A 23,219-nucleotide genomic window follows, 5' to 3' on the forward strand; every position below is an offset into this window, starting at 1 on the left:
GTAGCCTGTGAGCTGTGTCTGTTTGTCCTGGTTGCCAACCAGTCTTGTGGGAAGAGGAGTTACCTCGTTATAGCACTAGATGGCATCCATCCAACAGGTTGGGACGTCGTGTGCAGTCCCCCAACCCCTGTCCCTTCAGAAAAAAGATGTTTTTGAGAAAAAGTTCAAAGAGGTCAGATAGAATATTCTTATCAAACAGGCACTGTCTTTGCCAGCAGGCAACTTGGAAGATAGTCTGCAAAGTGCATTACAGACTAGCATTACTGCCCCACACAGGATCAGAGCTATCACGTGAGCAGTTTTCCTCCTCTCGGTCACTTCATCCCTTTCTCTGCTGCCCCAAAGAGAGGAACACATGGACGCCAGGGTTCACATCATTATACGAGTCCATCTGGCGGGAGGTGGCGTCTATGTTCATTACGGGCGTTTTACTTCTGACACTTAGAGTCTTGCCACTTTTTTTAAGATTTCCATTAAGTGACACTCACTTGTTTTTCTCCAACTGTTCAGAATTCACTCACTTGGGTAAGTTAACCACGTTAAGCTCCTCTGGTTCAACTTATGGGGGGGGGGGGAAATCCCTAAATGGAAACATGGTGTTCCTGTCTCTTGCTGACCAGCGTTTCATCCAGTCAGGACATCTTCTGCTGGGACTCCAGTTCAGGAGGCTGGAAAGAGCTTGCAAGCGGCTGCCGGGAGCTGGACAGGGAGGGGAGGGTGAGAAGGGCCAAGCAGAGCCTCTCAGAGACACAGTGCTGAGCCTACTAGAGAAAAGGAACTCACCTAGAGGGTTTGGGTCAGATATGGCACCTGACCAAGTAGCTGTGGTCAGGTGACTGGTCAGAAGACCTGGGTGTCCTGGCTCTGCCATTTACTTGCTGTGTGGCCTTGGGCAAGCCGCCTAACCTCTCTGAAACTCAGTGTTGCAGCTGTCAAGTGGAGAAATCATCATACCCCCACAGGGTTATCGTGAGGATGAATGAAATAGGATGCCAGGCGAAAAGATTTTATATATATGAGGTGTGGTGAGAAAGGACACACACGTTAGTTGGCAGTCGTGGATCATGGGTTCTGACAAAGGATCTGCCAGGTGGACTGAGCAACCTTTGCTCACAACCAGTAGGGGCAACCCAGAGGCGTGCACATTTTTGAATTTTTAGGATGTTCTTTGGCTGTTGTGTAGCAGGAACTCGAGGTGCTGAGTGAGGTTTTGCTTCAGGCCCTGGGTCAGGAGCTGCTATCTCCTGGGCTGGGCAGCTGTCTTTCTGGAAGTCTTGGCATAAACAGGGCCCAGAGGAGACTCTGCCTTTGTGGCTGGGCTCAGCCCAACCTGGGCAAACTTAAAGCCGTAGCAAGAATTGTCCCCGTCACAAAGCTGCCCACCTCAGCACTGGCTAGGGGCCCATCCTCCCTGCCACGGGTCCTCAGCAGCTGGAACCCAAGCCGGTCCCACCCTGGTCCTGTGCACAGAGCGGGGCTTCGGGGGGTGGAACCCACTGACCGCTTTGCCTTTTCTCCTGGGCGGCCTCTGTCCAGGAAGTCCCAGGAGCACAGCTGACTTGGGGGAGGTCTGGGAAAAATCTCCTTGCTTTTTGGGGGGGCCGGGGCGGGGGATGAGTCGTCACAGATGAGAAACTTTGGAGATCTGGTAGATGGCTCTAGACTGGGGCAGACGCTCTTGGGGCGGCGTCCAGAGGGTTTGTGCAAACATTTTCTCGCCGTAGGAAGAGGAATGCAAGAGGAGGCCGCCTGTGGTACATCTTGGACCGTTCAAGCAATGTGCCAGCACTTGTGACCGCACAGCGAGGAAGATGAGGCCGGAACCGAGGCGGGCAGGGCCCAGGAGTAGGAGAGTGGGACCCCTGCCCGGAGCCCACACAGTGCCCGCGGGCATCCCTGCCACCCGGGGGGCCAGGCCTCCCCCCTCCCCTGGGAAGCGGTCTCTCTGGACCCCTGCGAGGCCCTTCCTGGCCCTGCTGCTTCTGGTTTCCATCAAGCAAGTAAGAGCCGTTTGTATTGTTATTGTTACTGTTATTATTGTCAGTTGTATGTATTTTCTGACCGTAGAAGCACTTCAGGCCTCTTGTAGGCAATTTGGAAAATGTAAAACAGTATTGAGACAATAACGATCCCCTGTAATCCAAGCATTCAGAGGTAATCACTGTTCACATTTTGGCATACGTTCCTCAGATCCTTTTTCTATGCATTTTTTTTTTACACAGATGGAATTAGGATGCAGAAAACATTTTGTATCCTGGTCTCCCCTTTACATCATATTATAAGCATTTTCCCATGTCAGCATGAACTCTGCAAAGAGCATTTAGAATTCCTGCATGTTTCCTCCTGTCCACTTTCATCATTCTTTCAGGTTTGAGTTATTTAAATTGAACAGGTGGATTTTTTTTTTCCCTTCCTTCCTTCCTTCCTTCCTTCATTTCTTCCTTCCTATTATAAAAATACAGAATGCTCATTTTTTACAAAAAGGAACTTACCAAATCCAGAAAAGCATAAATACAAACTACACACCACTGTAATCCCACCACCCAGAGATCACCCCCATTCACATTTTTTGACTTATCCTTAAGACATTTTTCTACCATTTATTTACATATAGCTTTTTTAAAACAAACATAGACTCATCCTATAAATATTTTCCTGCAATATGCTTTTTTTCTTAACAAAATACACTAATATCACAAACTAACACTTTCATGAAACAGTTACTATGCCCCAGGTCTGGTGCCAGGTCCGGGGCCCTTATTATCTCATTTCATGCACTCAGCAACCCTGGGGAGGGAGGTTCTCCTGTTAACCCCATTTTACAGATGAGAAAACTGAGTCTCAAGGAGGTTAAACTTTCTTCCTACATCAGAAAATGTAGCTCCATGGCACGATGTTTAAGGTCTTCAGGGGTGTATCATAATGTATGTAACTATCTTCTTTAGTTGGGCGTTCTTGGTAGTTTGTTTTATTCTTATCCAAGGAGACGAGACCTTTGCCCCTTCCCTTTTCAAGGTTCCTTTTTTATACCGGGCCGTGATGTGAAGGAAATTCCGTTCCACTCACCTGAGTAAGGAAGTGTCTTGAGAAATGCTTCTCTTCTTCCTTTGGTCCATGGGCAGAGTCAGGCTGTTTGCAACCTCGGAATTCTGAACGCCTACTGCTCCCATGGAGGGAGGGCTGGGTGCCGGCTCTCATAAGTGTTCACCTTATCAGACTTTCTTTGGTGCTGGTGCAGAACCAGACAGGCAGAAAACCCCTACCAAATTCTCTGTATCCAAGTCCTCCCAGAGGCTGGCTTCAAACCCTCACAAATGGTAGATGTGAGCGCAGACCGTGGTTTCATGGGATTCTTGCCATGGTGGCTGCCTCTCGTGAGTGACCGGAACCTTCCTGAGGGGACGTGGCCTGGCCTGCCGCCTGCCCCGAGACTTACTTAGTGGCAGGGCCGTTGTTGGGAGAGTTGATACAGGTCTCTCACCCTTGCTTCAATTCTCTACCTCATATTCAAACGGAGTATATTCAGCTAATTGCCTGGTTTTGTTCACCTCCTATCCACAACCATGTGTCAACTGTCTATTAGGTGCCAAGCTCTCCTGCAGCACTTGGCATTTTATCCTAAATCATCTTGCCCAAACTCCCACAATGAGCCTTTGAACCCATTTCACAGATGGGGAAGTTAAGATTCACAGGAGTTACACAATCACCTGCAATGGTATAGCTTGTGAGTAGTGGAGCCGTCGCACCTACCCCCATCTATTTGCAGTCCTGTGTTCTTTCATCCCCAGCATTCCTTGGAAGCTGTTGACATACGAATATTTCTATGTGACAACAGCAGAATCTGCAGTGCCTCAGGCCGGCTTATGACACTGACCAAGCCACACCTTGGTATTTTCATAATTGATAACGTGCCTGTGAGCAGTGTCCCCTCCCCGCCTCTGCCACCCCATCTGTTTTCAGAACCTCTTACCCTCTGTCTGTCCTGTGGTGTGTGTATGTAATCCTGAAGACCCTCCTCTTGGTTACCCATCTTAAAACCCATCTTTGCATAGATCGCCAGGATGAGTTTTGCTCGTCGACGCTGGCCCTGCATGGATATAAATGACCGCAATGTGCTTTTGCCTGGAAGTCTTCATAAAATTCACTTAATGAGAAATTCTCCGGGATCGTTTAGTTTCTAAATTCGAGCTGGGAAACGGTGCTATCTTCTCACTTCTCCTACCCCTCCCCACAACTCAGTTAATTAGCAGTTGCTTTGGCATCAAAAAATATAAACTCTCTAAGGCTCTTTAAGAAGTGAATGTGTGGCACTTTCATACTTTGCTGATGAGAGTGTAAAAAGGTGAATATTTTTAAATAAAAATTATTCTTTTGGCTAGGATAGATAGTTTGGCAGTACATTGTCAAAACCTTTTAAGAATGTATAGTCTATGACCCAGAAGTTCCAATTCAAAGAATTTTTCCTAAGAAAACAAAGATGTGCTCAAATTTTTAGCTGAGACTATTTTCATGACAGCATCGTTTATATTACCAAACATCTAAAACAATGTAGATGTTCAGTGCTAGAGGATTTAAAAAATAAATGATATCACATTCATCCACAGAAAATTATGGAGCTCTTAAAATGGTGTTTTAGAAGTGTAGGTCTTGAAATGGAAATATAGTCATAATATATCTTCAAGTGGGAAAAAAGGCTACAAAACAGTATGATTTCCTTTTGGGTTAAAATGAAAAAGAAAAGAAAGAAGAAAGAAAAAGGACGTATGTGAGTGCAGAGAGAAGAGTCTGGAAGGAGATGGTTATTTCTGACGAAAAAGATTAAGATTCCATCTTCTCCCCGTTTTGCTTGTCTGTTCATTTTTATTTTATTTACAGTGAAGTCTGTTCCTTCAGTAACAAAGAATAGTAGAAGTTTTATTTCAAGCAAGTCAGCAGTGGCTTTTCCCTCCTTTTCCTTGCTCCCTTCTCAGCCAACTGTGTTGTGATGCTGGTTGCCCGTGCAAGGAAAAGAGGAATCGCTATCAAGCTGAACTTTTCCAGTTAGAAAACACCCACTCATCATTACTTTATTTGGGTTTGGCTGTGATTGAACTTGGATTTGCCTCCTGTGTTCTTGGTGTCGTTAGGACAGATACCTGGGAAGACAATCTGAGTCTGTCCAGCTCTTCTAGACTGACCAGATTCAGTGCTTCTTAGGTTTTATTTTTTTCTTCTGACCCTGGCTGTTAGTCATGGCAAAGAGCAGGGGGATAGGAGAATGTTAGCCCAGGGACAGCTCACGTCTACAATTGATTTTATTATCTCTTCCTCTGCCGGGTCCTGGTGGATATAAACAGCACTTTGTCCAAGAAAGGGTCTTTCTTTGGTGGCGTGGAGGAACGTGGAAGCTGATGATTTTGTTATCAACATCTCTGCGGAATTTGTAAAAATAATATAGTCAGTTATGGTCCCATTAGGATGTGTATTTCTTTAAACAATGTGGTCTTTTGTTCCATTGTGCCTCTTGGGCCATAACTGAGAGAGAGATTATTACTGGAGATTTAAAACTCACTGGAAACTGAAACCAAGGGGTAAATGCCAATCATTTCATCATCGTTACCATCCTGATGACTACTTATTGGCTAATCCCATGGTTCCCAGGTTGTGTGCTAAGGTGCCCCAGGGCACCGCTGTGAACTCGCAGGGGTGCTGTTAGATATTTTAATTTTTTGAGGGAAGCAGCGCTTCATTATTATTATCCATTCCTTCAGATGACGTATCTTTGCAAAGCTGGGCTTCTTTGCAGTTGCTGTGATAAAAAGCAAGCACTGCGCAGAAATCAGTGTGGGACAGGAGCACAGGTGGTGATGGCCAATCTGCTTCTCAGGTCTGAGACGTCTTACAGTCCCCCGCAGGCACTAAGTTTGTTCGGGCCTACCTACTTAATGAGTGGAACTTTAGATATTTCTTTTGGCCTGGGGATGCTGTGGAAAAATTATTGAGACACGAAAGGCACTGAGAGCTGAGAAAGTTTGGACACCTCTTGTCCGATGATGGCCATACTAGCTCTTTTTCAGAAAGGCTATGTGATTCTCTGGAAAAATTGCAAAGCAACTACTCACAGACCCTAATGTGAATGCCATGGGGTTGGGCAGGGGGGGCATGGTGGGCAGAGGAGGGAGGGGGTAGATTGGACTAATTACTCAGGAGGTGAAAACTAGCTACCTGTGGGGCTCATAGATGGTTTTTGTTTGTTTGTTTGTTTCGTTCTGTGTGTGTGTGTGTGTGTGTGTGTGTGTGTCTGAATGCCTTTTGGTGGACTGTCTCCCCAATTTACAATAGCCCCACCATCACCTGTCCCACCTCATTCTTTCAGGTTACCTACCTGGCCCAGAAAAGCACTGAGTTTGTTACCCCTTGTGAGAGGAGACAAAGCCACAAAGCTCACTGATTTGCTGGGTGATCTTAGCACAGATCACATGTTTAACCCCTGCTGGATTCATCCCAGCCCCCTCCTCGCCCCATCTCTGAGCCTCTGTTTCTTTAGCTAGAAAATACGGGAGAAAGAGGACAGTAGCCCCTGTGCTAAGGGTTGGTGTTCAGAGATGAAGGGCTAGCTCGGCCCTCCAAGAACATACGCGTAGTGAGCAAGATGAACGTGTGACCCGCCGATGACAGTACAAAGTGATGGGTTGTGTGTGGGCTCCCGGGGCACCGCAGAGGGTTACTAGCTCCAGGCTTCAGTGAGAGACGTGGCCCAGTGGGACCAGCGGCCACGAGCTTGAGTTGAGCATTGACACGTGAACTGGGAGTGAGCCAGGGGAAGCGAGTGTGGAAGGGAGGTGCCGACGGGAAGGGCAACGATCCCAAGTCATGGGAGAGCAGGATGGGGGTTGAGAGACTTGGGATGGGTGTGGCTGAGAAGTTCATTCTTGAGTCAAGGGGTCCTGAGGGGAAGACTAGGCAGGGGACCCCCCGTTCTCAGGTCGGCCCTGGGGACCTGTCCCCCTGGAACAGCATGGAGGGGGGATGTGGCACCAGTGAGGAGGTGAAGGGAACGGGAGGCCGGCTTGGACAGGAGAGGAACGCAGGAGGACAGACTCGGGTGCATAGGTGGATATGGGGGTGGGGGGGAGGGGAGAGGTGGGGGACGCCTCCTGGCCTCTGGTTTGTGGCTGAGAGGACGATGGTGCCAGCACTGAGCCACTAGGGGAGGGGTCTGTTTGGAAGCAGAGGAAGACAGGGTGAGACGGTCACTTGACTTAGGCCAGCTGCTCATATAATCGCCGTATCTTTAGCAGACGCTGAGTCCTTTAGGGCAGAGACTGTGTCTTGCCCATCTTTGCACCCCCTTAATTCCTTCCTAATGGAAAGCCTGGCACACAGTAAGTTCTCAATTCAAATGAGTAAGTTGAAGAAGGGAAAGACCCTTTAAAACCAAAACAAATGGTTCAGCTACACAATTACAAGTTGTTAGACAACCCAGTTATCTGGAAAGCCCCGCAAAATGCATGCTGTATATCCAAGGTTCTATGGGATGTTGGAAAGAAAAAAGGTCCCGAAGCCTCGGCACAGTAGCAGAGCATCTGCGACCCAATGTCTTCAACTCTGGGCCCACAGCCACCTGGGCGGGACAGCACAGGCCCTGCAATTGTTCTGGCTCTTCTCTGACCCCCGTTGAGCCCTCTTAGTGTGCTGCTCCTCTCTTTGAGATGCACAGGGTCTTAGAAGCATGCAGCCATTCTTCTGGTTGGTTGTGAAACGTCAGGATGGGCACATTGCGTCCTCTTGAAATGTCAAGCTCATGGAAGATTCTGAAAAAAATCTTTTGTGTTTGTTTCAAACCCAATATGATTAGATTATGGAGTGCATGTGAAGTGTGTATGTATCTTGAAGGTAGGACATAAGTTACCAAAGAAATTGTTTCGAGGTGCAGGCCATTATGGACTCATCAGTGGGAAGGTTTGAGAATCGTGGTGTGAGATGATAACAAGGCCACCTCTGTGCTTGCTGCTAACTGGGGGTCTCCATGGTTTTCTCTGCTCAGGTTACGGGATCTCTCCTCGAGGAGACAACTCGGAAGTGGGCTCAGTACAAAGAGAAGTGTCTGAGAGACTTACTCAAGGAAACTTCTGGTAAGTACATGTATCAGTTATCTATGGCTGTATAACAAATAGCCCCAAAGCTTAGTGGCTTAAAACGGTAATAACAATGATTAATTATCTCTCACAGTTTCTGTGGGTCAGGAATTCAGACAGAGCACACTGAAGATGGCTTGTGTCTGCTCTACAATATCTGGAGTTTAGCTGGGAGACTCAAAGGCCAGGGGTTGGATTCATCTGAAGCCTGGTCCACACCCATGTGTGCTGGTGGATGCTGGGAACCAAGCTGGGGCTGTTGGCCGGAACACTTCCATGTGGTCTCTCCATATGGCCTGGGCTTCCTCACAGCACGGTGGCTGGGTTGCAAGGACAAGCATGACCAGAGGCCACGTTGCCTTTTGTGACCTTGCCTTGGAAGTCACTTCTGCCATGTTCAGTTGGGTCAGACAGTTAGAAAGGCTGCCTGCCTCCATTGTAAAAGAGCATGCGAGATGGGATATATATGCGTGTGGCCATCTTTGATAAAAGCCGTCTGTCACAGCACGCTGACCACCTAATCACATGACATGAGCCGCTGTTGTAGATTAACCCAGGAATCTACTGTGTGTTGAGGGGTGTGTCCTTCCGTCTCCCGTGGTGTTAACACTTCTCTTATCCTGGTCTACATTAGGTTTAGAGCATTCTAGCTAATATATTAATAGTTTGGTCAGCCCACAACCTCTCCTGCCTACATGCTGACTCTTTGGGTACATGCAAATTCTTTTTTTTTTTTTTTTTTGAAGAAAAGAAAGGAATAAGGAGCCTTGGCCCACTGCCTCTGAGACTGGGGACTGTGGGTGAAAGCTACCTCCTCCTTGTTCTCCTGGCTTCTTTCAGATCATTTCATTCAGGGACCTGGAGGTTGACAGGACACTATAAACTCTCTCTGCGTTTTCCTGACCTGAAGGCAGTCCCAGCCTCCAAGCTATGCCCCCCTCCCTCCTTCAGCCAGGTGGGCGGCCACCAAGGCTTGATTCATTGCAGGAACCACTCCCACCTAGAGGAATATTGCTTTCTGAGGTCAAAGTAGGGCAGGTCCTCCTGATCAGGTGCCACGCTTTGGGCAGCTCAGCCAGGTGAGCGCCCACACACTGGGTGCTGACACCTGGCAACCAGGTCCATAGGGTGCCCCGAGCCAGCCCAGAACCCAGCAGATCTGCATTTGCAGGGTCCCGATACCAGCAACCTGGCTCTTCACCTGAGTGGCCGCCGAGTTCTAGCTTAATAGGGAGCCAATGGTAGGAAATGTTGCTTGGTAACCAGGAGTGAGGAGCTTGCAATACGGATGTTTGGGGTCCAGCCTGAAACCCCTCATTTGACTCTGGGGGCCCATAAGGGTGGGGCTAATGTTTGTAGTATCTCATTGCCAAGTGCCAGGATGTAAATCATACCCTGAGCTTGAGGTGCCCAAATATGTCATAATGATCATTGGATTAATCTTCATACAGAGAAATCTGACCAGGTAGTGCTTGCGTCAGGTACACATGACCAAGAACCTGGATCCTGCAAATCCCCTTATATCCACTGGTCATTTTGCACATTTCATATTAAGGGTGTTCTGGGATCTAACTGGTGAAGGTTTGACAATGATTTAGTTAATTATGGGACAGAAGATGCTGGCTGAACATCCAAGTGTCCTCCTGACCCTGAGTTTCTGTGAGAGTTCAGCTCATGTAAAGTAAACCAAAATCAGTGTGACGTGCACATTGACATAAAAGACTGGACCACTGCCAGGGGTCAAGTTGGGTAGACAGAGCCCCAGTGTGGGGCTGCATGAAGCATTCCCGTCCTCTCCACGTGGTTCCTCATCCTTGACCTGTCTGGAGAGTGCGACGCCCCTTGCTGGTCCCTGTGCAGCCTACACCAGCTTCTGATGCCAGGGAGGTGGGTTCTGGGCTCCATCAGTTTATTTTGTCCTCTTCTTTCCGCAGGCACAGTTTGTAACGGGACCTTTGATCAGTATGTGTGCTGGCCTCATTCCACTGCAGGAAATGTCTCTGTTCCCTGCCCTTCATACTTACCTTGGTGGCGCAAAGGTAATAAGTCTTATTTTACCAATTTCTAACATTTCCTTTATGGCCGGTCCGTCCTGGGCAGCCCAGCCAAGGGGTGGTTAGAAGTCTCCAACCAGGTTCTTTTCTCCAGCCCGCTTCTCCCACGAAAGGTCTCCTTCTAAGCTGTCAGTAACACATCTTCCTTTTCCTCTCTGCGTCTTCTCTTGTCTTCCTGCAAGTCTTCTGTGTCTGGAGGTTCTGTTTATATCAGAGTCCTCTTTTCTTTGAAGAGCTGAGAGTCCAAGTCTGGCTACCACAGACTTTGCTGCAGTGAGAGTAAGAGTTATCATCGTCATGGAGAGGAGAAAGAGATGTGGGGCAAGACGGGGACGCTCACATCCATGCAGTTCTTGCTTCCCAGATGGAGAGGAAGGCCATCAAGACTACCCCTGCAGGGGCTTCCCTGGTGGTGCAGTGGTTGAGAGTCCGCCTGCTGATGCAGGGGACGCGGGTTCGTGCCCCGGTCCGGGAGGATCCCACATGCCGTGGAGCGGCTGGGCCCGTGAGCCATGGCCGCTGAGCCTGCGCGTCCGGAGCCTGTGCTCCGCAACGGGAGAGGTCGCAACAGTGAGAGGCCCGCGTACCGCAAAAAAAAAAAAAAAAAAAAAGACTACCCTTGCAATAGCGTTGGGAGGAATTGGTGCTTTTCAGCCCCATGGGACTTGGATGGGGAATTTTACCCTTAGCTTGCCCTGAAGTGACCATGACTTAGAACCCACCTCCACCTGCCCCAGCAGCCCAGCCTCCTGGTTGGGAGTGAAACCAGGGTGGGGAGTAAAACAATTCAAATCTAAGAACGGGCCGCTATTCTCAAGGAACATCAGTGATTACGAAGTTCCAGGCCAAACAAAATGAGAATGGCTGGCTGGCTTGCTCTTTGGCCACACCGCGCGGCTTGCAGGATCTTAGTTCCCCGACCAGGGATCAAACCCAGGGCCTCAGCAGTGAGAGCATGGAGTCCTAACCACTGGACCGCCAGGGAATTCCCGAGACTGGGTTTCTGAGAAGCCAAGATGGTGATATTTTGTACTTAATTTCAGCCCAAGAAATCATCACATCAGTTAAAATTTGGTTTCAATATTTTGATGCCTCCAGTGCAAAGAGAGAGAATTTCGAAGGAAGATGCATTTCTGGATGGGAGCAGTAGTGGCGTGTTCTATGGAACTGTCATCTGGGGCAAATTCAGTGGGAATCAGCCCAGAAGGCCTGAGGATGTGAAGCTGAAGGGAAGATACTGGAGAGTTTGCTGGACCAGCGGGGTCAGTTCAGTGGGGAGGAAAGAGCTTGCTCAAGTCAGGAGCCCTAAGGGAGGACTTTATACTCTGAGACTCTGGGAAAGTTCCCAGCGCCCTCTAAGCTGTGGTTTCCTTGTAAAGTGAAGTGAATAACAGCGGATTCTTAAGGGCATTTTGAGGCATGAATGGGAAGGCACACATTGGGTCCACCACACAGTAGGTGCTTCGTAAGTGGGAGCTGAGGCCGAGCCCCACTAAGGTCACACTCCTTGGATTCCTTCAGGGCTTTAAGGACCCGAAAGTCTGCGACTCCTTGAGCGCACATGGAACGGATCAGCATCGCCCAGCTCTACGGTCTACCTGTTCCTTCCCAAGAGCTAAAAACACAGGTCGATTCCACTTTAAGAGAAAAAGTGATCAAAAATCCAAACTTACAAAGAAGTTGAGTTAAAGGCCTTTTAAAAAAAATTTGGGTCCTGGGCTGCTGAAATGTACTCAAGGGAGTGTGAGTCCCAAAAGGTAGGAAGTTACTCTTCCCCTCGACACTGTGTGCATCGAGTGTTTAGAATCCAAGTGGGGCGCCTGACGTCAAAGGAGGACGTGGCACCAGTGGGGGAGTTTGGAGAAGAAAAGATGGAGCAGAGCTCCTGTGGATGAGATTAGAGGAGCAGGAGCATTCGAATATGAGGAGGGAGAGGGTATACAGGCACAGAAGACTGAGCACGAGGCTGGGGCCTGATCGCGAAGCCAACCGTGCTTTACGCTCCAGGCTTTAAACTCCCCTCTGTAGATAAAGATTACGTGGAGCCAGAGAAGGCGTTAAGGCACGAGAAGGACGTCGTAGGGTTTGTGGTTTGGGGAGATGACGTTGGTAGCCTGTGGCTGATGAACTGAGGGATGGAGGGGGATCGGGGAAGCTCCTGCAGTGGTCCAGAAAAAGAGAGGCTATGAGGATGTGTATACAGGCAGAGGCAAGAGCTTGGGAAGAAGAAGAAAGAGTAAAGAAAAATATTGGAGGTAGAATCGTCAAGACTCGTCTCAGAGGCAGGAATGGAGGGACAGAGAGGGGTAAGGCCCTGCCCAAGGCCACAGAGCTCATAGGTGGCAGAGCTGGCTTGGTCCAGCGCCCTCTCTTCTTCACGGCACGGCCTCCTGGGCATCAGGAAGCCCCAGGTCTGCGTCTCCCAGCTGGGCCACACCTTGGGGGGCTGTCACATCTCTGAGTCACCAGGGACCGTTCCAGCTCCAGGGACTTCGGGTAAACACAGCAGACATTAACAGAACATGGTTTGTTATGAGATGGTTGTAGAGGCTTCCGTGTTTTTCTTTCCATCCTAAATAAACAGCAAGGATGCTGTGAGCCCCCAGAAGGGGAAGTGAAAATTCCTTTTCCCTGGGATTTTCCACAGCTTTGCGGTGAGGATGAGGGCCTTCCCACGTGCTCGGGGAACGGGCTGCGTGTTCTGACCTTTCCCCCAGAGCTGTGTTTACTTTCAGAGCACTCAGGAAGGGCCTACAGATACTGCCTTTCTCAGGGCACTTGGCAGACGCTGGAGAACTCCACAGATATTTGGCAGGACAACTCCGAATGCGCTGAGGACCACAGCTTCAAACAAAAAGTGAGTCAGCTGGGCTCGGTGAGGACGGGCCCTGGGGCCCGAACCAGCCTCTGCCGGGGTCCCCGCAATAGGGGCCACACAAAGAGCCTGCTTCCAGTGCACCTGCCCCAGACTCACCTGGGAAGGTCCTCCGTCACCCAAAACAGCAACCCGGACGGCAGCCACAGAATCTCTTCTGCTGCTGGGATGAGATGTGAACCTCCCAGGGAAGGCGCCCCAGCCTCTGTGCTTGCCGTTCCGTCCGCCTGGAACACTTTCCCCAGCTCTTCTGTGGCGCCTCCTTCCCATTAGTCACGTTTCAAGCTCAATGTCTCCTTCCAGGTGAAGTCTTCCAAGGCCACCCCATGGAGAACGGTCTCCATGGTCACTTTCTACCACTCCCCCCAGCCTTTACAGCACCTGTCACTCTCTGAAATTCTCTGGCATCCGCCCCCTCCTAGAATGTAGACTTGGTGGTGGCAGGAGACAGTGTGTCCTGAGGGACACACACCTAGCAGCCGGGGTACAAGCTCAAGGCCAAGGGCCTGGCAGCCCGACTCACGTCCAGAGTCTTTGCTCCCTCGCTCCTTATACCCCACCCTTCACTGCTCTGTGCCTCTGCTTCCCCGTCCATCCCCAGCAGAGTGTATTTATTGCATGTACCGTGTGAGGGTTGAAAGAGTTGATAGACATACAGTTCTCTGGAGAGAGCCTGACGCCTCGTCACCACGACATAAATAAGAGTACTGGCTCCGTCCCCAGGATCCAGCCTGTTCGCTGGGCAGTAAATCGTCATATCGTGTCTGTGGTTCCTTCCCAGTGGGAACTGGCCCATCCTTGGCTCTCTTGTCTATCACATCTTCCCATCAGGCATGAAGAACCTTCCATCAGATCCTCTACCTCCTCAGGGAATTTTTTCTCAACCTCTTTTTAACTTTATTCCTTGAGTTGGCAGAAGTCCGTGTTCCCTAGACCATGTGACAGGTCACACCTCTTAAAGGTATTAAAATCATACCTGTGGTTGGGTTGGGTTCAGCTTATCTCAAGGATGTGTCTTGACGTTTCTCACAGCGCCAAACTCATGCTAACTGCATGCCGTGAACTGGGCACTTTGTTTATATTTCTTATCTTCCCTCCTGGATGAAGCTGCTTGAGAACAATGACAAAGTCAGAGTTATATCAGAATACTTGCCACCCCCTGGCCCAGTGCTGCTAAAAGTGCACAAAAGCCTTTACATACAGTGGGCACCTAGGAAATATTGAATGAACGGTTTCACAGATTCTGAGTCAGTGGGCGTGTGGTGGGGGTCTAGGTGTCAGTACTGGTGGGAAAGCTCCCCAGGTGACTCTGGAGAGACTGGAAACAGAGGTGGTGACAACGAATTCACCAGCAGGTGTGAGGCGCCTGCTGCTTGCTCTGGGCTGAGGTCTGCCGACAGGGACAGCAAAACAAGATGGGAAAACTGCACTTTCCAAGACAGGAAGTAAAGTTTTCTCTTTTTAGAGCAGTGAGGACACGGGCATTGCCTCCCCCTCTCTGCAAATGGCCATATTTCCAAGAAATCAAATACTTAAAAAAAAAGTTTCTGGCCATGTTTACCTGTGTTTCTAGTAGAGGGTTGAATTTTTGCCCAAAAAAGGCTAGTGTTAGTAAATCTATGCCCTTTGGAGTTTTGGCAAACAAGATATGTTATGTTCTTCCAACTGACAACTCACTGGGGGTCCTTATGCATGTTAACTGGTGCTTTTTTAAGGAGATTGTGTATGTGTGTGTGTGTGTGTGTGTGTGTGTGTGTCTCTGTCTCTCAAAATTGTACACACTATGTCTTTTCCGTCTTCACTGTGCGCTCATGCACTGTGGCCGTAACTTTTGCAGTTTAAGGTGTGACAGCAAGAGTAGCACGATTCTCTAAAATTTCACTGATAGCAGATTGGTTCTTACTGTAGATCTTAGCAACCTCAGCATATGATTTTTTTTTCTTTCCTTATTAGCTCGAGGGCTTTCATCTTTTCACTTAAAGGAAGCACTTTGTGGCTTCTCTTTGGCACATCCGAACTGCCAGCATCACTACTCTTTGGGGCCACTATTAAGTAAAATAAGGGTCACTTGAACACAAGCACTGCTGTACCAAGAAAGTCTAGCTAATAACCAAGAGGGGTACTAAGTGACTAACGGGCAGGATATGCTGGACAGAGGGATGATTCGTGGCTCAGGAAGGACAGAGCAGGGCAGTGTGAGATTTCACCACGCTACTCAGGATGGCGCACAATTTAAAATTCATGAATTGTTCATTTTTGAAATTTTCCCTTTAATATTTTTGGATCGAAGGTTGACAGCAGGTAACTGAAACCACAGAGAGCAAAACCGCAGATAATGGGAAATGACTGTAAAAGAAAAAGTTGATAAATTGGACTTTATCAAAATTAAAAACTTATGCTCTTTTAAAGGCACTGTTAAAAAAATTAAAAGGCAAGCCACAAAATGAGAGAAAATACGGGCAAAACATGTATCTAACAGATTTATATCTAGAATATATAAAGAAGATTTACAATTCAAAATTAAGATCAACAATCCAATTTAAAAGACGGCCAAGGGCTTCCCTGGTGGCGCAGTGGTTGAGAGTCCGCCTGCCGATGCAGGGGACACGGGTTCGTGCCCCGGTCCGGGAAGATCCCACATGCCGCGGAGCGGCTGGGCCCGTGAGCCATGGCCGCTGAGCCTGCGCTTCCGGAGCCTGTGCTCCACAACGGGAGAGGCTGCAACAGTGAGAGGCCCGTGTACCGCAAAAAAAAAAAAGACGGCCGAATATTTGAACAGATACTGTACTAAACAAAATGTACAGACGGCAAATAAGCACACGGAGTGATTCTCAAATCATTAATCATTAGAGAAGTGCAAATAAAGCCACCATAAGATACTGCTACACACCCATTAGAATGATTAAAATTTAAAAGACTGATTGTAGGAAATGGTCGTAGACCCTCAAGCAGCTGGCCCTCTGGTGGGAATGTCAGTTGATACAACTTATTTAGAAAACAGTTTAGCAGTTTCTTGAGAAGTTAAAACGTACAACATGCTACCGCATCATTCTATTTCTAGCTATTTATCTGAGAGAAGTGAAAACCCATGTCCACATAAAAACTTGTACAGAAATTCTCAGAGCAACTTTATGTGTGAGAGCCAAACTCTGAAAACAGTCCGAATGTCCAACAGTGGGTGAGTGCGTAAATAAATAGCGGTGTATTCACAATGGAATACTACTCAGCAATAAAAAAGGAATAAACTATTAATTTTTTTTTTTTTTTTTTGGTGGTACGCGGGCCTCTCACTGTTGTGGCCTCTCCCGTTGCGGAGCACAGGCTCCAGACGTGCAGGCTCAGTGGCCATGGCTCACGGGCCCAGCCACTCTGCGGCATGCAGGATTCCCCCGGACCGGGGCACGAACCCGTGTCCCCTGCACTGGCAGGCGAACTCTCAACCGCTGCGCCACCAGGGAAGCCCCAAACTATTAAATTTTTTAAAATTTTAGATTTACTCTTTATTGAGTTAATATTGGTCTACAACATTATTTAAGTTTCATGTAGACAACATTCTGTTGCTACTTCTGTATACCCTACAGTGTGCTCGCTACCAAAAATTTACTTTCCATCCGCTGCCATATAGTTGATCCCGTTTACTCTTTTCACCACCCCCTGCCCCTCCCCCCCCGGTAACCACTACTCTGTATATACGTGTTTCTTTTTGTTTGGTTTGATCATTTATTTTGGTTTGGGTTTTGGTTCATTTTTTAATATTCCACGTATGAGTGAGATCACACAGTATTTGTCTGTCTCTGTCTGACTTATCTCACTCACCATAATACCATCAAGATTCCTCCATGTTTTTGCAAATGGCAAGATTTCATCTTCTTTATGGCCGAGTAGTATCCTTGTATATATTTGCCATACCTTCTTTAGCCACTCAACTGTTGCTGGGCACTTAGGGTGTTTCCATGCTGTTGTAAGTAATGAACATAAGAGTGTATATATCTTTTTGAATTAGTGTTTTTGTATTCTTTGGATAAATATCAAGAAGTGGGATAGCTGGATCAAATGGTAGCTCTAGTCTTAATTTTTGGAAGGAATCTCCATACTGTTTTCCATAGTGGCTGCACCAGTTTGCATTCCCATCAACAGTGTAGGAGGGCTTGCTTCTCTCCACATTCTCACCAACACTTGTTATTTCTTGCCTTTTTGATAATAGCCAAGGAATGAACTATTGGTACGTGCTATGACATGGATGAATCTCTAAAAAATTATTCTGAGGGAAATAAGCCTGACAAAAAATAGAATACTTATAAGATTCCATTTATGTAACATTTTAGAAAATGCAAACTACCCTCTAAAGGCAAGGGATAGTGAGAGGGGGTGAATTACGAAGGGTCACAAGGAAACTTTCGGGAGGTGATGGAAATGTTCATGATCTTGAATGTGGTGATGAAATCACAGATATATTCATGTCCAAATTCACCAAGGTTTGTACTTTAAATATGTGCAGCTTATTGTCCCCCAATTACACTTCAGTAAAGCTGATGAAAGAGTTATGCAGAGAAGTTTAGGCATAACCTAGCAGGTGATACGTATTTACTGTGGGTTCTTGGGCAAAAATTTATTCAGAAACATAATCTTGATGGCTATGTGCACAGTGGATTGAGTGAGAAGATGGGATGTCCTTTGGAAAATCACACTTAATAACAGAATTGCCAGTAAACTAACCTCTGTTCGCAATCAGGGTATCCTGGGACTCAGGGAAAATATTCCAGTGTTTAAGTGGGTCTTTGTTAAAGAGATCATCTGTGAAAAGTTACTTTAGGAAGGAGACACATCCAGATGGAAACCCGGCCCTGTCTTCCAGAGACAGGGACCCCGATGCCCTAGGGACAGCACGCTTGGGGGCAAAGAACCTGTCCTCATTCCCAAGATGTCCTCTTGTCCTGGGCACAATGCTCTTATGATATCGTGAATCTCAGTGCATCACTGCTGGGCAGTGGGACCAGCCATGGAGGTGAGACCCCCAGTGGGCTCTTCACTCATGAAGGTTCCTCGAACTCTGAGATGTGCCAGAGAGCTGTGGTATAAACAGGTCTGCTAGGGTTCGGGGCATGGAGAGGGGGCTGGACACCGTAGCTGCCTGGCTTGGCGGTCACACCTGCTCTTTCTCTGCGTTCAGGTGGAACACCGCGCCTTGCTGTCGACCTTGCAGCTGTTGTACACTGTGGGCTACTCCCTCTCCATCGTCTCCCTCTTCCTGGCTCTCACCCTCCTCTTGTTTCTGCGGTGAGTGGAACTTCTGCTGTCCCGTGTGCAGACAGGTACGCAGGCATGTGCTCACTGGCTCCCTTTAGAAGGCAGCAGACTAGGCTGGATGATTTCATGCCTCCTCAGAGCTGGACGGGATCCGAGAGAGTCTCCAGTCCATCCATCCCATTTTGTAGGCAAAGGAAAGGGATCTCAGAGGTCCAGGTCGCAAAGCATAGCTAGGGCTGGAATCTGGGACTCCTAACTGCTTTTGCCTCTTGGAGTAGATGACCTCTGCCCAGCCCTGGTCTAAATTCCTAGTTACACCCATTACTACCACAGCCCCTTCTCACCACAACTCTACCAGATGCATTATTTTTATGGACGCGATTAAAAAACAAAGTAGTGAGCGGGAGAGCTGGGCTTTTAATCCAGGGCCCTCGGACTCCAATTAGCCGTCAATCATTGGAGTGCTTCCTTAGTGCCAGGCACTGTTCTAAGCACGTGACATGCATTAAGTCATTTAAGTTTCTTTCTAATCAGAATTGAGATGAATTTTAATCCTAGGAGATTAGCCTCATTATTACCCCATTTGATAAGCGAGTTAACTGCAATATGGAGAGATGACGTCACTCGCCTACCATCACACAGCTGGCAGGTGACGGAGCCAGGATCGCAACCGGGCGGTCCGGAGCCTGAGCATTTTCACTCCCTTCTACTGTCTTTCAGAATCCAACACCTGAAGGCATTTTACTAAATCACGTTTTTAGAAACGCCCCAAGTGAGATATTTATAGACCCCCTAGGGAGCCCTCCAAGGCCGTCTCCTGGTCCTGGTCCGTTCAGGAACACAATGGAGTGTAATGTGGCAGAATGACCGTTCCACGCAGATGCGGAGGCCTGGATGGGGACCCTGGAGACCTGGATGCTAATTCCAGAGCAGCTCCCACCTGGGCTCTGCGAGGCCCAGGGCTGGCCCCACCTGACCCCTCAATCCCATGATGCTCTTGAGGCCCTAGAGCAGAGAGCGGAGTCATGACCAGTTACCCCGCTGGGAGAACAATTACTGAACAAGGGGAGAGAATTCCACGGCCTGTGCCCACTGCTGTCTGTGACCTCCTCCACTCACCTTCCCAAAGTCCCAGAACCAGGCCAGGAGAAAATAACTTCCTGGCCCTGGAGGAAGTAACTTTAGCGGAGCCTGGGTTGACCACGTGTCCATTTTGTCTCTGGCTTTGGGGATGCATAGATAGTAAAACACAAGAACCTGCTCAGATCTTTTTGGAAACTAAAAAAGTAATAATAGGTCTAAAGCAAGGCAGGACTGGACGGACATAGGCTGCACAGGGGCCTAGGCAGGGCTGTGAGAGCACAGTGCTGGAGGAGCGTCCTTTCGCGAGAGAGACCGCGGATGCGGAGTTTTGCATCAGCCGGCACAGGAGGCTCCAGCTGGGTGAGGGAGGTCATGAGAGCTCTTAAGTGCCAGGTACTGTGTGAGCACTTTTCACCCATTAACTGGTTGAATCCTCCTGTAGCCCTTTGTGGTGAGTGCCCTTGTTCTTACAGGGAGTAGAGTCTCGGAGAGCCATATACTGACCTCAGAGTTTCTGGGTCTAAATCTCAGCTCTGCCACTTACTGCCCTGGGACTTTGGACTTAAGCTTTCTGCCTCAGTTCCCCCGTTTGTAATGTCGGGAGCTGTGAGGAGTAAGGATACCCATAAGTACCCACAGGCAAGTAGCTTGGAACATAGCCTGGCATGTTGAGCATTCTATAGATGATAGCTGTGATTTTCTCCATCTTACACATGAGGAAAATGAGGCACAGAGAGGAAAGATCCTTCAAGCCAGCTATCCAGCTCTGGAGACTACACTCGGAACCTGTGCCCCTCAGTGGCAGATACACAGGTTTCAGGCACACACCTGTCGGTCTGAGCCGTTCTTTTCTGAGGGAAGACACTCGGTTTTCTCCTTGCACAGAAAACTCCACTGCACACGCAACTATATCCACATGAACTTGTTTGCCTCTTTCATCCTGAGAGCCCTGGCTGTGCTGGTGAAAGACGTCATCTTCTACAACTCTTACTCTAAGAGGCCCGACAGTGAGAAACAGTGGATGTCCTACGTGTCAGAGGTATGTCCTTCCTTACCGTTGGCCTCGACCTGGTGGATCAATACTGGAACTGCAAGAAGGTGAGGCTGGGCAGAAGAGAGAGGTAAAGCGGTGTCAGTCTCTCTGGTTAGAGATGCATCAGCTAACTTAAAAAAAATTCAACCTCCCGAGAATGGGGCAGGTAAAGGAAATCAGTAGCAGAAAATGTCACCGAGAGGCTGCGTTATACCCAATGGGTGGAAAATCTCTTCACCTGTAGACAAAAGAAATGGACCAGATCAACCTTTTAAAATTATTACTGTGTTTCACGGCAGTAAAGCTTTTCTACATCTGTTGAGCTGGTTTTTCCTTTATCCTGTTAATAATGAATGCAGTAACCTCTCAAACTACCTTGCACTCCTGGAAGAAATCCAGCTAGGTCCTCATATAGTAATCTCTCTCCCATCCTGCTGGACTGTTTGCTTAACACTGTGTTTTGTTTAGCAGTTCCTCATCTACATTCAGGAGTAATTTTCTTTTCTTGTACAGGCATGCCCTGCAGATACTGTGGTTTGGTTCCGGACCACTATAGTGAAGCAAATATCGCAATAAGGCAACTCACATGAATGTTTCGGTTTCCCGGTGCATATAAAAGTTATGCGTACACTATACTATAGTCTGTTAAGTGTGCAATAGCGTTGTGTCTAAAAACATAATGCACATCCCTTAATTTAAAAATACTTCATTGCTAAAAAATGCTAACCATCATCTGACAACATGGGGTTGCCACAAACCTTCAGTTTGTAAAAAACACAGTATCTGAGCAGCCCAGTAAGGCAGAGTACAATACACGAGGTATGTTTGTACTGCCTTTATCAGCATAAAGCTTCTGCTGACTTCTCAAGACAAATGATCTCTTTCTCACTTCTCTGGAAGAATTTGTTTAAGATCGGTATTATTTCTTCCTTAAATGTTCGATAGATTACCCTAGTGAAGCCATTTGGGCCCAGAGTTTTCTTTATTGCAAGGCTTTTAATTATGGATTAATTAGGACTATTACATTCAGATTTTCTGTTTCTTCTGGTGTCAGCTGGAGTAATGTGTTTCTCTAGGAATTTGTCTACTTCATTTAGCTTTTCAAATTTATTGACATATTGTTTATATTCCCTTAAGATCTTTTTAAGGTCTGTTACATCTATCGTGGTATTCCTTTTTTCATTCCTGATACTGATTATTTGTACCCTCACTCGCTTTTCTGCCCCTTGATAATCCTTGCTAAAGTTTCTCAATTTTACTGGACTTTTCAAAGAACGAACTTTTGGCATTGTTGATTCTCTTTATTTTATGTCCTCTATTTCATTGAATTCTGCTATTTTTATTATTTCCTCCCACTTTCTTTGGCTTTATTTTGCTGTTCTTTTTCTAACATTTTTGACATATTTAAGGTAAGTCACTTTCAGCCTTTTTCTTTCTTAATAAATGCACTTGAGTTGGTAAATTTCATTCTAGTTGTAAACTTCATCCTAGCTGCATGCCCCAAGTTTTGATATGCAGTATTCTCCATACATTCCGTTCAGGAATAATTTCTAATTTCTATTATCATTTCTTCTTTGATTCATGAATTATTTAGAAGTCTATGTCCTCATTTCTAGTCATATGAAGATTTTTAAATTATTGATACCTTGCTTAATTGAACTGAGATCAGAAGACATACCTTTCAGTGCCTTCTTTTTAAACTTTTTTTTTTTAACATCTTTATTGGAGTATAATTGCTTTACAATGGTGTGTTAGTTTCTTCTTTATAACAAAGTGAATCAGCTATACGTATACACGTATCCCCATATCCCCTCCCTCTTGCGTCTGCCTCCCACCCTCCCTGTCCCACCCCTCTAGGTGGTCACAAAGCACCGACCTGATCTCCCTGTGCTATGCGGCTGCTTCCCACTAGCTATCTATTTTACGTTTGGTAGTGTATATATGTCCATGCCACTCTCTCACTACATCCCAGCTTACCCTTCCCGCTTCCCATGTCCTCAAGTCCATGCTCTAGTAAGTCTGTGTCTTTATTCCCGTCTTACCCCTAGGTACTTCATGACCTTTTTTTTTTTTCTTAGATTCCATACATATGTATTAGCATACGGTATTTGTTTTTCTCTTTCTGACTTACTTCACTCTTTTTTTAACGTTTAAAAAGTTTTTTCAGTGCTTTCTTTATAGAAATTGCTGATGATGAATTCTACTTGTCTTTGTCTAAAAATATCTTGGATGTCAAGAAGCTGGGCTTTAAAACCTACATGAAGCCCCCATATTTTTATATTATTGCCAACCTCTCTGAGATGGTCAGCAAGGGTTTGGGAGAGAGGGGAGCTCAGAGGGAGGGGCTGTGCATGTGGAGGCCCTTCTCCACCCTGGTGGGGTCCAGATATTAAGGGAGCCTGGACTCACCCCCATGTGCTCTGTCCTCTGCAGGTGTCCACTTCCTGCCGCTCGGCCCAGGTTCTCCTGCACTACTTCGTGGGTGCCAATTACTCATGGCTGCTGGTTGAAGGCCTTTACCTCCACACGCTCCTGGAGCCCATAGTGCTTTCGGAAAGAAGGCTGTGGCCCAGATACCTGCTGGTGGGTTGGGGTGAGTGACCTGAACCCCCAGCCTCTTCTCCTGGGGACCTATCAGAACGTGGGAGCCCAATAGAGCTTTTGGTTGGAGTTAGGGGCCAACTGGAGCGAGGTTTCTGGGACAGATAACCTCTCAATCACAAGAGACTCTGAAAAGAGGGGTGTGTGTGTGTGAGTGTGCACGCACTCCCATGCACATGTGTACATGCATGTAGACATAAGTGCTGTAG

At 47.5% G+C, this 23,219-nt stretch overlaps 1 protein-coding gene across 1 annotated transcript in view; it reads left to right on the plus strand.

Annotated features, from left to right (window-relative positions):
- The first annotated feature begins 1,710 nt into the window (after positions 1-1,710).
- The window catches only part of GLP2R (glucagon like peptide 2 receptor), a 50,160-nt gene continuing 28,651 nt past the window's right edge, over positions 1,711-23,219 (plus strand). The window contains exons 1-7 of the mRNA XM_004266843.4: positions 1,711-2,000; positions 8,027-8,114; positions 10,052-10,156; positions 12,907-13,028; positions 18,217-18,323; positions 20,262-20,415; positions 22,843-23,002. Coding sequence (XP_004266891.1) covers positions 1,812-2,000; positions 8,027-8,114; positions 10,052-10,156; positions 12,907-13,028; positions 18,217-18,323; positions 20,262-20,415; positions 22,843-23,002 — 925 coding nt within the window. The 5' untranslated portion in view covers positions 1,711-1,811. The remainder of the gene's footprint in view (positions 2,001-8,026; positions 8,115-10,051; positions 10,157-12,906; positions 13,029-18,216; positions 18,324-20,261; positions 20,416-22,842; positions 23,003-23,219) is intronic.

The sequence above is a fragment of the Orcinus orca genome, chromosome 19 (assembly GCF_937001465.1).
Source record: "Orcinus orca chromosome 19, mOrcOrc1.1, whole genome shotgun sequence".
NCBI classification, from domain to species: Eukaryota; Metazoa; Chordata; class Mammalia; order Artiodactyla; family Delphinidae; genus Orcinus; species Orcinus orca.